Source organism: Lontra canadensis, unplaced genomic scaffold (genome assembly GCF_010015895.1).
Source record: "Lontra canadensis isolate GAN:19392208 unplaced genomic scaffold, GSC_riverotter_1.0 scaffold1, whole genome shotgun sequence".
NCBI classification, from domain to species: Eukaryota; Metazoa; Chordata; class Mammalia; order Carnivora; family Mustelidae; genus Lontra; species Lontra canadensis.
Genome location: NW_022630995.1, coordinates 11779275 through 11793945, shown reverse-complemented (window position 1 = coordinate 11793945; position 14671 = coordinate 11779275). Strand labels below are relative to the sequence as shown.

Genomic DNA, 14671 nt, shown 5'->3' with positions numbered 1-14671 from the left:
TTAATTTTTCAAAATGTTGATGTTCTTTTTTTTTTTAAGATTTTTAAAAAATATTTTATTTATTTATTTGACAGAGAGAGATCACAAGTAGGCAGAGAGGCAGGCAGAAAGACAGGGAAGCAGGCTCCCCGCTGAAAGAGAACCCAATGCGGGGCTCGATCACAGGACCCTGAGACCATGACCTGAGCTGAAGGCAGAGGCTTAACCCTCTGAGCCACGTAGTTGCCCCTAAATGTTGATGTTCTGAATAGAATATGCATGAATTCGAATCATACATATTTTTATTCATATTCTTCTTCCCTAGGAGAACTCCAATTTCTTCCATTCTTTCTTCAGGCTTTCTATAAGCAATAAAGCTTCTAAGATATTACCTAGGTTGGTACCCCCCCCACACACATTATTATAACATTATATAAAATAATAATATGGTATCATAATGTTATAATTAATATAATAATTAACATATTATAACATAATCTTATAATATTATATAATTACTTTATTATAATATAATGAATTTATGAAATACTTTTCACACTTTTTAAAATTATGTAATCAGCCAGGATAGGTCTATTCATAATTATGTATCAGTAGGTTATTAGTTTGCTAAATTAATATCATAAGAAAAGTGATTACACATCATTCACTGCAACATAAAAGCAACAACCTACAATTTTAATCTTAAATATCTGCTCTTTTTCATTTTATTTTGAAAAGTTGTCACATAGTTCTGTCTAGAGTAGTATCACAGCAACTGTCTCAATTGTTTTAGGTGAATATAAGGTTCTCAAGGTATAATTATCATATTTCCTAATAGAGCTTATGAACATTCCAAGTTCAATCATTCAACTACTAATCTCAGTAAATTGAGATCTCCTCTCTTCAAATTAGAAGTATTGATGGTTATTATAAAACTAGAATAGTTGAAAGTTGTAAAAGACCTGGTTGATAAAATCATAAGAGATTATAATAGTTATGAATAAAAAGGTGTGCCAGTCATAATTATTAAGAATATCTATAAGGTGAAGAAAAGTGAGGACACTTCAAGATCTAAGTAAGTCAAAATAGGAAATAAATATGGATAAAAAAAGTTTGAAAACTCGGTTTGTAGCATTTAATACAGATTCTTTTATTATTAAATCTCTACTGTGTGTACATATCATAGTCAAGATTTTAAACTTCAGTTTATTATTTTGTCTTTAAGAATAGTAAGAACATTGTGGAAAGTGATTAAAATTGTACAGACAGTGTTGGTTTTTCATATGCAGCTTTTGAAATTCTTTGAATATTCTATTACAAAGCACGAATATTAGTAAGTACAGAATATTAACATATAGAATTTTTGTCATTAGATGTTCAAAGGAATTTTTTTTTTTTTTTTGTAATTTAAGTGCCTGCTAAAGGAGTTGGAGAAAGAACAGGATTTCTTAAATTTCCGAACGAAACCGTAGTGTAGACCCTTTCATTTTCTTTTCATAATCTTCTTCAAATCTTTCATATTGGGCTACAGTGAACTGATTTTTCCAATCTCCTGAAATGCCTGAAAAGAAAGATAAAATGGTACATTTGAGACTACTATCAAATTTCCTTCTTAGATCAGTTTTTGTTTGAATTGCCACACGTGTATTTTTAATCCTTTAACTTTTTCGTATCTGCTCCATAACTCCATTCTCACTCCCAAACTCCTGGTCCTTCTTAGTTTTCAAAAAAAACAAAAACAAAACAAAAACAAAAAAACACACAAACAAACAAGGATTTGTCCAGTATCTTATATAAATAAGTAATTCTTTCAATATTTCAAGAAATATCACTGGGAGAAAATCCAGTGTTCCAAAATCTTTATTCTTTGGCCTTAATAGCATTGTTAACAAAAAATAGAGAATTTTTCAGTCCTTTTAAGACTGTATTTTTCCAATATCAAGTGGTAATTTATGAAAAAAATTTCTATGATCAAGTAAGATTTAAAAATCACTGGGTTAAATATAATTAAACATATGTATTATTACAGGATTGTTCAATTTTCTTAAGGATTTTAAAAATTTATTTGACAGAGGGATACATAGCAAGAGAGGGAACACAAGCAAGGGGAGTGGGAGAGGGAGAAGCAGGCTTCCATGCTTCCAGAAGAGGAGGGAACCTTATGTAGGGCTTGATCCCGGGACCCTGGGATCATGACCTGAACCAAAGGCAGACACTTAACAACTGAGCCACTCAGGATTGCTCAATTTTCAAAAGACTAACCGTATCTTAAAACCTTGAAGGAAAGACAGAGAGCATAGCATTTGCAAAGAATATCTGATAATTCACAGACCTGTATCTCTAGGGCAAATAATATATTATATGTTAATAAAAATAATTTAAACAAACAGACAAAAAACAATGCCTTTTCTCACAGGTATTGAAGAAGACATTTGCAAGCCAAGTTTTAGGAGGGAGAAAAAAGGGCAGTGAAGAAAACATGCCAAAATAGCTTTATTAATCCACTCCAGGATTTCTCAACTTTGGCATTTTATTATTTATTTATTTATTTATTTATTTATTTATAAATTTTTCCACGATTGACATTCAAAGCTAGACCACTGGCTGGGCAGATGTGAGATTGCCCTGTGCATTATAGTGTGTTTAGCAGTATCCTAGGCCTAGTCACATTAGCTGCTTATAGCACAGCCTCAGTCATGACTTTCAAAAATGTCTTTGGATGTTGCCAGACATTCCCTGGGAAGCAAAATCATACCTATTTGAGATCTAGATATTCCTAGAAAGACTTACCCACGGCCTACTTTCTAACTTTCTAAAAATTATAAAAAAAAAAAAAATCTCTGGGATTCATGAAGACACATCATAATTCATGAAATTACCCTTAATTGTCCCTATATAAGCTGTCACCAAAATAATTGTTTCTCCAAAGCTGTCTTAGATTATATTAATAATTATTTACTCTGAACTGTAAGATTTTACACCACTGACATGTGTTGTGTGATTCCTCTTCCCCTCGTTAACTTTGGCTTGGATTTTGAATATGTTTGACTAATGGAATTTGAATATGTGCAATATTCATCACATCTAAACAGAAACTCTAAAGACATTGCAAGTTTCCAACATCTCTCCTGCTCTTCTTGTCTACTATGATCTTGGGCATGTCCCACAAATGGGTAGCTTTTTCAGCCTATGTTTCAGGAAGAGAAGACATACGAGGCTGAGACCATGAAAGTCAAGTAAAACTGATCAGAATCAAAAAGAATTAGCAAAACTCCAGCAGCTGCTGGTGGCCAGAATTCAACAACATTAATCAAAAAATAAAACTTATGGTTGTGAGCCACTGAGATTCTTGGAGTTACTGTGTTTTTGTTTCTGTTTTTCAAATATTTCATTTATTTATTTGAGTGAGAGAGAGAATGAGAGAGCATAAGTAGAGGGAGGGTTACAGGGAGAGGGAGAAGCAAGCTCCCCGCCATGCAGAAAGCCCACAACCCCTGGGATCAGGACCTGAGTTGAAGGCAGACTCTTAACTGACTGAGCCACCCAGGTGCCCCTTGGAGTTGTTTGTTTTATAGCAAAACTAATACATACACAACTAACAGAATCTCTCCTTTCTTTCTCTTTTTCTCTCTCTCTTACACACACACACAATTCAATTCAACACATCTTTATTAAGGAACTATTTTTTGCAAGATCCTAACTATACACTGAGATACAATGATTTACCATATGATTTATCAATAACTTATCATAACAAGAACCTCTAGGAATTGCCACTTTTCATTATTCATTTGATATGCTTAACATCATTTAAGCTGGCTACCCATCACAGTAAAAATTTTAAGGAATATGAAGAATATCTAGAGAGTTCAGACAAATAAACTCTTTGCCAAGAATGCCAAGACTCTTGCTTATCAGTGCATAGGCTCTTGACTAAACATTTCTCATTAGAAGGTTTGCCATACATGTTGTGCTTACAGAAATTATAGTTTATTTGCCACAAATTATTTCACCTAAGATTTTTTTTGTTCCTATTTCTTTTTTTTCTTGCCAGCATACTCAACCTTTTTCCATTTCCTATAATATTGTTCTTTATTTCCTACCTACACCCTCCATGACTGTAATTAGCAAGCTGTATAGAAACTGGTATACGATTTCTCACCCTTTCTCATGAAGGGAGATACAGAATGATCCATATCAAAATCTGGTACAGTGCTATAATTTGTACTTGGATTCTGCTTCATCACATCAAAGGAGCTATGATAGAGGATTTTATCCATGGTTTCTTCTGACAGTTCTTTGTCTAGAAACTTTAACAACTTCTGAATTTCATGCTTTGGATCCTAAAAAAAATTACAAAGAAAAAGAATTATTTCAGGTAGATTTAGTCATAAAATAGACACTGCATTTAATATGGTTCTACATATGTCAATGTGGTGAAAGAAATTATTTTATATTTTTGTGCCCTTTTCATTTTGCTTTCCGAAGTACATGTCCTATTCTTGGCCAGGCCACCATCCGCTAAAAGGAAGAGTAAATTTTGATTGTTTGTCTGTTTTTCAAATTTTTATTTAAATTCTAGTTAGTTAACATATAATGTAATATTGGTTTCAGGAGTAGAATTTAGCCATGCATCTGTTATATATATACCCAGTGCTCATCATAGCAAGTGCCTTCTTTAATACCCATAATTTTGTTCAAAAGGTACAAAAAAAAATTAACCAGGTTAATATTCAATCTTTCACACTCAAAAATAGACTTAACCTGTAGAATAACAAATGGTAATAGTGCAAGCTAGTATTATCATAAGGTATAATTTTTAAAATCCTTGATCTCCTTTTTTAAATCATATCTAATATAAAGAATAGATTATTTACCAAATATTGTTTAAAGATTTTATTTCTTTATTTGAGATAGAGAGATAGAGAAAGAAAGAACATGAATGGGCTGGGGCAGGGAGAGGTACAAAGGGAGCAGGAGAAGCAGGCTCCAAGCTGAGCAGGGAGTCAGATGCAGGCCTCAATCCCAGGACCCCGGGATCATGACCTGAGTGGAAGTCAGATGCTTAATTGACTGGACCACCCAGGGAATCCCCACCTACCAAACACTGAAAGAAGAATTAATACCCATTCCTTTTCTTCTCAAACTCTTCCAAAGAGTAGAAGAGGGAGTAACAATTCCAAAAACATTTACAAGACCAGCATTATAAAAAACCAGATAAGAACAATACAAGAAAATTAAAGTCTAACATATCTGATGAACATCAATGTAAAAGTCCTCAATAAAATACTACCAAACAAAATTTAACAGCACAGTAAAAGGTTTGTATGCCTTGATCAAATGGGATTAATTCTAGTGATACAAAAGCGTTTCAATATCAGCAAACCAATACAATATACCACATTAACAAAATGAAGGATGAAAATCATATGAGCATTTCAAAACATGCAGAAAAAGCATTTGACAAAAGTAAAACAGTAAAGGCCATATATGACAAGGCCATAGCTAATATACTCAATGATGAATTTGATGATGAAAAGCTGAAAGCTTTCCAAGATCAGGAACTGTAGTCAGCAATAACTATAGTTAACAATACTGCATTGTATATTTGAAAGTTGCTAAAGAGTAGATCTTCTCATCACAAGAAAATCTCTTCTTCTCATCACAAGAAAAAAATAACTATGTCAGCTAGACTTACTGTGATCCTTTCATAACATATACATATATTGAATCATTACATTGGTAATATTATGTTATATGTTAATTATGTCACAAGAGAAGAAAAAAACTTTACCTATTCCCAAGAGTTATAGTGGAAAAGAAGATACTCTTTCTACCTCACTCCTTTATAGATTTTTTGATAGTATGAATATAAGAGGAGGAAAGTAGATAAAATCCTATCCATTTCTAGCCAAAGAGTGGTGGAGAAGAGAAAGAGGCAATGACGAAGAGGTGAGATATATTTGATGTATTTCTCATGATTTCCCTCCTCAATGCTTCAGACTCCTTAGGATAGCATGTAAGAACAGGGTAAGAGCAGCACTCAGGCCAAATAGTATGGGCCTTGTTACCCACTGGAGAGGTGATCTTCTTGGTAGTCCAAACCAAGGTGAGACTGAGAGCCATAATCTTAGTGACCTGGTGCAGTCAGGCAGAAAGGCAATCCATTTAGCTTTATTGAGGTGCCCATCTCAATTCATGGAAATAGAACCAGAGTTTCTATAGTGGCTCTAAAATAATCTATTTCTTGTAGAAACAGAAATGAACTTGGTGGAAATCAGACACACATCTTGATTATTCAAGGGGAAGAACCACAGAGAAGTCCCAGTTGTATCAGGTCTATGCTGTGAAAGTTAAATGGAAGAGTGATGGGGAAAAGGTTCACTGCTTAAGCTTGGAATGGGAATATTTGGTGTGGATTTGATGGCACTGCCACTCTGGAACCCTTCAGTAATTTTGAGCCTTTTCCACCAGCAGATGTAGATTCTCCTCCCATACTTGAGGAGACTAAACTTCTTTTGCTTAAAGACCTTATTATATTTAATGTGGGAAGTTTTCTTTCCAGATAACACCTATCCTCTTCAAGATCCCCAACAACACCTACTTGTTGTTTCTAGACACATAATTAGGGTAACATGTCACCCCTTAACCTAGAGTAACAGGAAAAAAAATGCTTTAAACAGGATGTAGAAGAAGCTGGGGATTTAACTAATGAATCTCCCAGAGGGGGTCCCCTTAGCTGAGTAAGGTGGTTTCCCTAGAGGCTGTAGAACAGATTTCTCAAATAAGAGATGAAAGGTAGTCATAGTTATCTAAAGGAATTTAGGTGTGGACAAGCTTCCGGAAACACATTCAATCTAAGAGATATGGAACACTTCTTAAATGGACTATTTAATCAGATCAGAATAAGTTCTTGATCAAAATGGAGAGCGAATTAATTTTCATGCTAATAACCAGATAGAAGATGAAAAAATAAAAACTAGATGTTTTATAAATTAAATTACATGTTTTCTCCACTGTGCTGTCCCTTTGGGGAAACAATCACAAATAAGATAATTTTAATCCCTACATTCAAGGAACTTCCATTATACTAAAGGAGACCAAGACAATGTAAGAAACATATATGTAAAATAATTAGAAGTGGGGTGGATATTATGAAAAAAACATTAAGAAAAGGGATTTTAATAGATAATATAAAGTGAATTATTTGACACTATGGATATGAAAGAACTCTGTGGAGAGTTAACATTTAAATTAAGACATGGGGCTCCTGGGTGGCTCAGTGGCTTAAAGCCTCTGCCTTCGGCTCAGGTCATGATCCCAGAGTCCTGGGATCGAGTCCCACATTGGGCTCTCTGCTCCACGGAGAGCCTGCTTCCCCCTCTCTCTCTCTGTCTGCCTCTCTGCCTACTTGTGATCTCTGTCTGTCAAATAAATAAATAAAATCTTTTAAAAAATAAATTAAGACATGAAGGAAGAGAAAATGTTAATTTGAAAATAGTGGAGAAAAAACTTTTCAGGCAGGCTCACTTAGTAAGAAGAGGAAAAGTGAAACCAGAAGTGTTTGGAGAGATAGGGACTAAATAATGCTGAGCTCTAAATTATCTTAATGATTTTATAGTTCAGAAATTTGCAGTAGACAGAAATCATTGACGTATTTGAAGAAGGCAGCAGGCATACTCTTATTTAGATTTCAAGATCATTTTCTCTGAGTGGACAATAAAGGCAACATGAGATACTCCAAATAAGTTAAGATAGGTGCCTGAACTACAGCAGGAGGCAGTAGTGGTAAAAATAAGTAAATTGAGTAAAAGATCAATTTTCAAGGCAGCGTTACCAGGGTAGGGGATTAGTAATATTTATAGATCAAGAAGAAAGGAAAATGTGATACAAAAAAAAGATGAAACTTAGGTTTCCTTAAAAAATAAAAATTATAATTGCCTTTTACCTCTTTCATGTCTTCATAGAATAGGTAATGGATACGATAATCATTCCTCTTCTCCCACCAGCCCTTCACATGGTCATACCAAGAACCAAACACCACTAGATTGAAAGATTAATGTTTGCAAAATTAGAGAAATTTACATAAAGAATTGTTAAATATTATTCCATGTCCTCATTATCAACACAAACACACTTATTAGTTCAAGGAAGAGGGATGGTAGGATAATTCTCCCTGTTCTCACTGAATTTGCAATCTACTTGGAAAAAAGTGGCAGGAAAGTTCATAGAAGAAGGAGAAAGGGAGAGAAAATCTTAGGGATGGAGAGGTTAGGAAAGGGCTGTGAAGGAAGAAGAGTATATTTGGATGTAAGAAGAAGAATTGGGGTTTGATAATGATAAGAATGAGTAGATATTCTATGGACACAGAATAGTCCAAGTAGCAGGGGTAGTAAAAGTTTGCAAGAAATCATTGAGCTGTTCTTGCCTTGATAGAAGAATGTTTATATGAGAACTTTAAGTAGAGCTACTACTATTGGCATAAATATGTCTCCCTGAAGGAGAGAATGCATAGGTAGAGAAAGAGATCCTTGAAGATAAAATCTTTACCCAACAATTTTCAGTTTATATAATAAAAATTAGGGAATGGTAAAGAAAAGAGAGTCGATGAAATATATGTAAAATCAAAACAATGCAATGGATGCACAGCAAGAGAAGAAAACAATTGTCACTAAGCACTAATGAAACAATAAGGCAAAGGACTGAAATATCTGTATTACATACTCCCCAAAAGTTCTCAAAGGGAAGAGACAACTATGTATTCTGCTTCCTCTATAGTCTTCTTAAAACATTAGTAGAGTCCTGGGCACATATTAGGTTTATAATAAATACAGATTTATATTTGACCTTTCTATCTCTTTGAAAAAAGACTTTTCTCTATAGAACTCCTTGATTAAAGTAAGAGTTGAACCCACCCTTCCCAGTCATGAATTTATCCAGGAACTCCTCCCAGGTGCCAGGCTCTGGGTGTAATTTTGCCATCTGGTAGAAATAATAGTAAGACACAGCCACATCCTTAGCATTTCGTGCCACATAGACCATCTGTGGGGAGATATGGGAAATCATGATTTCATTTATATTATTTAATAGTTTGTAAACTTTTACTTATCTTGCAAGAATACTTACTTTCTCTTTTCTATTTCCTCTTTAGCCTTTGAAAAGAACATCTCCAAAAACACAAAAAAACAAGTATCATAGGAATAACAGAAAATATTAACAAAAATGAGATAATATTGTTCTTAAATTTACAATATTTTTCTGTGTCACTCATTAAAACATACAAAAAGGAAAATAAAAGTTACAAAACTTAAAAAGATAAGCTTTTTAAGAAATTTTTTTTACTATTAGTTTTTTTGAGAGAGAGCATACTTGTTTGAGTTGGGGGGAAGTTCTGAGAGAGACGGAGGGAGACAATTTAAAGCAGGCTCCACACTCAGTGCTGAGCCCAATGGGGGACTCCGTTTCACAGTCCTGAGATCATGACCTGAGCTGAAATCAAGAGTTGGACACCTAACTGAGCCATGCAGGCACCCCTAAAGTAAAATTTTTAAAACTGAAAAAATGTCCTATTTTGAACTGAAAATAAGTTATTATTTGGGTACATTTAATCAATAATGAATAAACATTCTTCATTCTACTCACGATCACATAATGATCATTGCTGTTTATAATGATTTGGTGTGAGATTAAAATTTCATTTATGTATAGAGCCCTAAAATCTGCTTGGAAACAGAAATTTTGAGCATATTTTCCAAGAGAAATGACATTGTTATGTCTCGGTGATAATTTGGTTTTCAGGCAAGTCCACTGAAATCCATTAAGCTTAACTTCTCCCCTGAAGTACATCTAATAATAATACTGAGGCCCCAGGCATCCATGCAGTAAATAAAACCTTAAGGGAAATAGTATTCAGGAAGAAATCTCCTTTCATCTAATTAGAAACAGCTTTCTTCTTTTCTTTTAGTTGATGGGAAAAGGAAATGGGAAATTTTATATCCCTGAGTTCCTGATAGTAGTTCTCATATTCTGGGATAAAAGAGAAGTGGGTAGAAAGATTGTGAGTGTAGAGTTCTAAGATTTGAGACTGCTGCTGATGTAATTTTTTGAGATAAACATGTCTAATAACTTCCTATTTTGATACCAAGAGACTATGTTAATGAGCCAACTGTCTTCTTCTGTGATCATCTCCTCTAAGTTCTTTAGGGAGGACTGTTTCTACTTGCCTCAGTAAAGATAGAATGTGCGTTGGAAGTACTATTTTAATTATCAACAAATAGTATCCATCCAACTGTCATTAATAGTACAGTGGGTAAGTTGGTTGGAAATATTCACAAAGACAATGGAATTCCTTATATCAGTGGTTCTCAAACATTAGCATGATTCAAATTCATCTGGAGGTTTTATTAAAACTCAGATTTCTAGACCTCATCCCCATAATCTTTGATTGAATAGGTCTGAATTGGGCCTGAGATTTGCTCCTCTCACATGCTACTTTTGCTCAGGGTACCACAGTTTGTGATCCAGCAGGCTACATTAAAGAAAACAAAACAAAAACAAGGTGACAGTATGATAAGAATTGATTTCATAAATATTCTTTTAAATGAAATAAGTTCAATATTCAAGATTATATACTCTCCTTTTACAGACAAACTAATTTATAATAAAAACATTCAGTATAGTGGTTATCTCTGAAGATAGGGATTACTGCCCAGAGTGTGAAGAAACAGAGCTTTTGGGGTGCTGGAAATGTTCAATTTCTTGATCTGGGTACAGGTTTCATGGGAATTTTCACTTTGTAAGAATTCATCAAGCTCTATGCTTAAGATTTACATACTTTTCTCCATATATGTTATAGTTGAATTAAAATAGTTATTTTAAAACAAAGCCAAAAATGAACCCATTAAATATATAAATAATATAAAATATATAATTATAAACCCATATTTGTAAATTATAATTATATTAAATTCTTGAAGAAGCAGTTCTAGCATTATTTAAATACTTAGATGTTATTTAAAAGTAGATACCGAGTAAAGGGAGTTAGATAGAAAGACAGGCATTTTAGAGAACAGAAAACCTGAGACTCTCCGTGTTTGGGCACTAAGTCTGTATCTATATAGCTATAGCACTTGTGTCCACTGGTGTTATTTTAACCCTTGGATGTAGGGACCACAATATTATTTTTGCAATGATTTACCCAAGGGTTGTAATATCCCACTGTAATTTCTGCATGATGAGTAAAAGAAATTTCAACACAAATAAGGATTTTTTTTTTCTTTAAATGTTGCTACCTTGCAGTTATTTTTCCAAAATGAAGAAGGGAGAAGTTGAACAGGCAGGTGTGTTTTCACTAATCGAGGAGGCTTCATGTTTTTCAAGTCCTCCACACCTATAAGCACAGAAGTTAAGCTACATTATAAATGTGGAATCATAAAGGTCAATTGCAATAAACTCTAAGACTTTGTAAACATTAACTCCACCATATGGCTTGAAATAACTTTTTGGCTTCAGATACATATAAAATCTACCATGGTATCAAAAATGATAAATTCTTGTTAGTTATGTCGTTTTATTTCCTATGTAGAACAGACAATAACAGTCCATAAAATCTTCAGGTATAATACCTTGCTGAGGCAGAAACAATAGGAAAATGTCAAGACATCCAAATTTTTCCTTCATTTATCTTTCTTTTCTCATTTACTATATGAGGAAGCTGAACTAGAAGATTTCAAAACCCCTTTCCAGCTTTCTTATACTCAAATTGTAAGATTGAATTAAGCCATAAAGCTCATAACTAATTTTTAAAATTTTAATAATACAAGATCATCCATAATTCTGTTTCTTGAGTCTGTGAACATCAGCTAACGAGCAGTAGACATGATTTTATATTGGATCAGACAATTTTCTGTATATAACGAGTGTACATTTAAATGTTGAAAAGCTCCATCTGTGCAATTAAGAAAACATATATACTCGTCAAAATCTCCTCTTATGCAGATATTATCTTTGGGTGCAAGAGGCATATAATATGGTTGTAAGTACAACCGAATTCTTACTCTTCTATTAGAAACACTCAGGATTTAACTGTCCAAGCTCTGTCTATAGCAGTCCATCATGACTCCTCCAAACACCACAAAATGATAGGGGGATTTATTCCTATGGTAAAAAGGAAAATTCAGGGAAAATACCATTCTCGATTCCAGGAACAATCAATTCCATGAACGGCACTCGTTTGTATATTACGTCCCGCTTACATTTCTCCACATCCCCATTGTTATAGATCAAATCCAATATTTCACTGACCCAGGTTGTTCCTAAGGGAAAAAAAAAATGGAACAACTATAAACTTCTCCATCAAAAAGGATATAAGAAGGTCAATATAGGTAGAGAAGTTGTACAATATCAAAAACAAAAAGGTGCTCTTCCTTTCCATCCCCCTTTTCTCTTACCACTTTTCTGAATAAAGATCTTTATCTATCTTGAACATGTGTGTTTGTGAGAGAGTGACAGGAAGCCTGATTAAAATAATCATAAAGTAAGTCTTAAAAGGAAAGTAAGATGTGGGTAATCTAAGAGACAGTTTGTAAGTCATGTAGCACACCCTTCTGAGTGGAATGCAGAGGGAAGCAGCCAATTTCAAGTAGTCTGACTAGAAACTTGTACAGTTTTTATTAATATCACAAATATGATCAGGCTTTGGGGGCTGAAGAGTTTCTGAGGAAAAACATTCGGTGGAGGTGTGAAGAAAGATACAAAGAGAACTTTGCATCTGTGGTGACCAGGTGCTACTCACAAACAAAAGAACATTGATCCTAAGTGAGCCGAGTGGATGGAGTCACTCTGGTTTTTCTGAGATTGTGTCTCATTAACCTTGAGAAATGGATCCAAAGTACAGTTGATCACCTACCGACAACGGTTCAACTTAGGATTTTTTGACTTTACGGTGGTGTGAAACTCATAGGCGTTCAGTAGAAACTGAACTTTGAATTTTAAATTTTGATCTTCTCCTGGGCTAGTGATAAGCAAGATGAAGCTTTCTCTCATGACGCTGGGCAGAGGCAGCTAGCTGCAGCTCCCAGTCAACAAGATAAACACTGATTCACTTATAACTGGTCTATACCCACACAACCATTCTGTTTTTCACTTACAGTACAGTATTCAATAGATTACATGAGCTATTCAGCACTTTATTAAAAAACAGGCTTTGCATTAGTTTTGCCCAATTACAGGCTAGTATAATTGTGCTGAACACATTTAAGGTAGGCTAGGCTAAGCTATGATGGTTCGGTATCAAATACATTTTCAGATTATGATGAGTTTATAGGGAGGTAACATCATCATAAGTCTGTATTTAAGGATATGGCCTCTTTAATTATCTACAGTATTCAATGATCAGGTTACTGAGGATAGGCGGACAAAGCAATTTTAAGATTGGAGAAAAATATCTTTTTAACTGTTCCCATTCTCTTCCCCTTTATCAAACATGTAAGGAATGATAGTCTGTAAAGTGAATAATCATGGGTGGAAACTCCAAATTAACTTAAGTAATTAATCTATGTACTGCATAGATTTTTGGCCAATGACCTCACAAAGATGTACCTTTGATTAGTTCCACAAATTAGAGTACTTTAGGCCTCCTTTTTAGTCCTTTCTTGTGGACAATTCTTCCTTCTTTTCATCCCTAAATCGTGAATGTGAGACTATCTCTCTCATCCCTCTAACAGAGACAATTACAGTACTAAGAAAAAGGTGAGTGAAATTAATACTATCCTTGAAGAGTTTGTTGCCTCATCTTGCTTAGTCTTAAGCAATGATGCCTTGGGAAAAAGAGACCTAAATTCTGGGGCACCTTGGTGGCTCAGTCATTAAGTGTCTGCCTTGGCTCTGGTCATGATCTCAGGGTCCTGGGATCCAGCCCCCCATCGGGCTCCCTGCTCTGCAGGAGGCCTGCTTCTCCCTCTCCACTCCCCCTGCTTGTGTCCCCTTTCCTACTATGTCTCTGTCAAATAAATAAATAAAATCTTAAAAAAAAAAAAAGAAGAAGAGTGGGGCACCTGGGTGGCTCAGTCATTAAGCTTCTGCCTTTAGCTCAGCTCATGATCCCAGGGTCCTGAGATCCAGCCCTGCATCAGGATCCCTGCTCTGCAGGAAGCCTGCTTCTGCCTCTCCACTACCCCTGCTTGTGTTCCCTCCCTCTCTCACTCTCTCTCCCTCTGTCTCTCTCTGTCAAATAAATAAATAAATAATCTTTAAAAAAAAGAGAGAGAGACCTAAATTCCAAAATTCCTAAATTCCAAAGTACAACAGAACACATTTCATTTCCTGTCAGTAAATTAATTATGGTCACTGAAATCTGATGGAAAGAAATGCCACTTTAGCTATGCTTCAAATTAGAAATGTTTATTTTCCATCATTTTGGGGGGGAAAACACATGATTTACCTCATATATGGAGTAAATTAGCTTTAATCTTTTATAACAAAATTAACAGGGAACTGATATATTAATAACTTTAAAACATGTTCTCAACAGTTTGTAAAGGGAAAAAAAAATCAAAGACAAAAATGACCAAGAGTATATAATTACTTTATGTGTAGCCATCTAGCCATCAGCCTTTTTAGAAGAAATCCAGCTTCAAAGAGCACTTTTGTATATAAACTGTTTGTATGATTATATTATACCTTCCAAAGATGA

The 14671-nt window shown here is 34.4% G+C and overlaps 1 protein-coding gene across 1 annotated transcript in view; it reads right to left on the bottom strand.

The window, feature by feature from the left end:
* Positions 1-1365: 1365 nt before the first annotated feature.
* LOC116859864 (sulfotransferase 1 family member D1-like) overlaps positions 1366-14671 on the bottom strand; it is a 38356-nt gene continuing 25050 nt past the window's right edge. Inside the window, exons 3-8 of the mRNA XM_032845591.1 lie at positions 12168-12293; positions 11271-11368; positions 8895-9021; positions 7928-8022; positions 4142-4322; positions 1366-1540 (exon numbers count right to left, since the gene is read on the bottom strand). Of these exons, the coding sequence (XP_032701482.1) occupies positions 1428-1540; positions 4142-4322; positions 7928-8022; positions 8895-9021; positions 11271-11368; positions 12168-12293 (740 nt within the window). The 3' untranslated portion in view covers positions 1366-1427. The remainder of the gene's footprint in view (positions 1541-4141; positions 4323-7927; positions 8023-8894; positions 9022-11270; positions 11369-12167; positions 12294-14671) is intronic.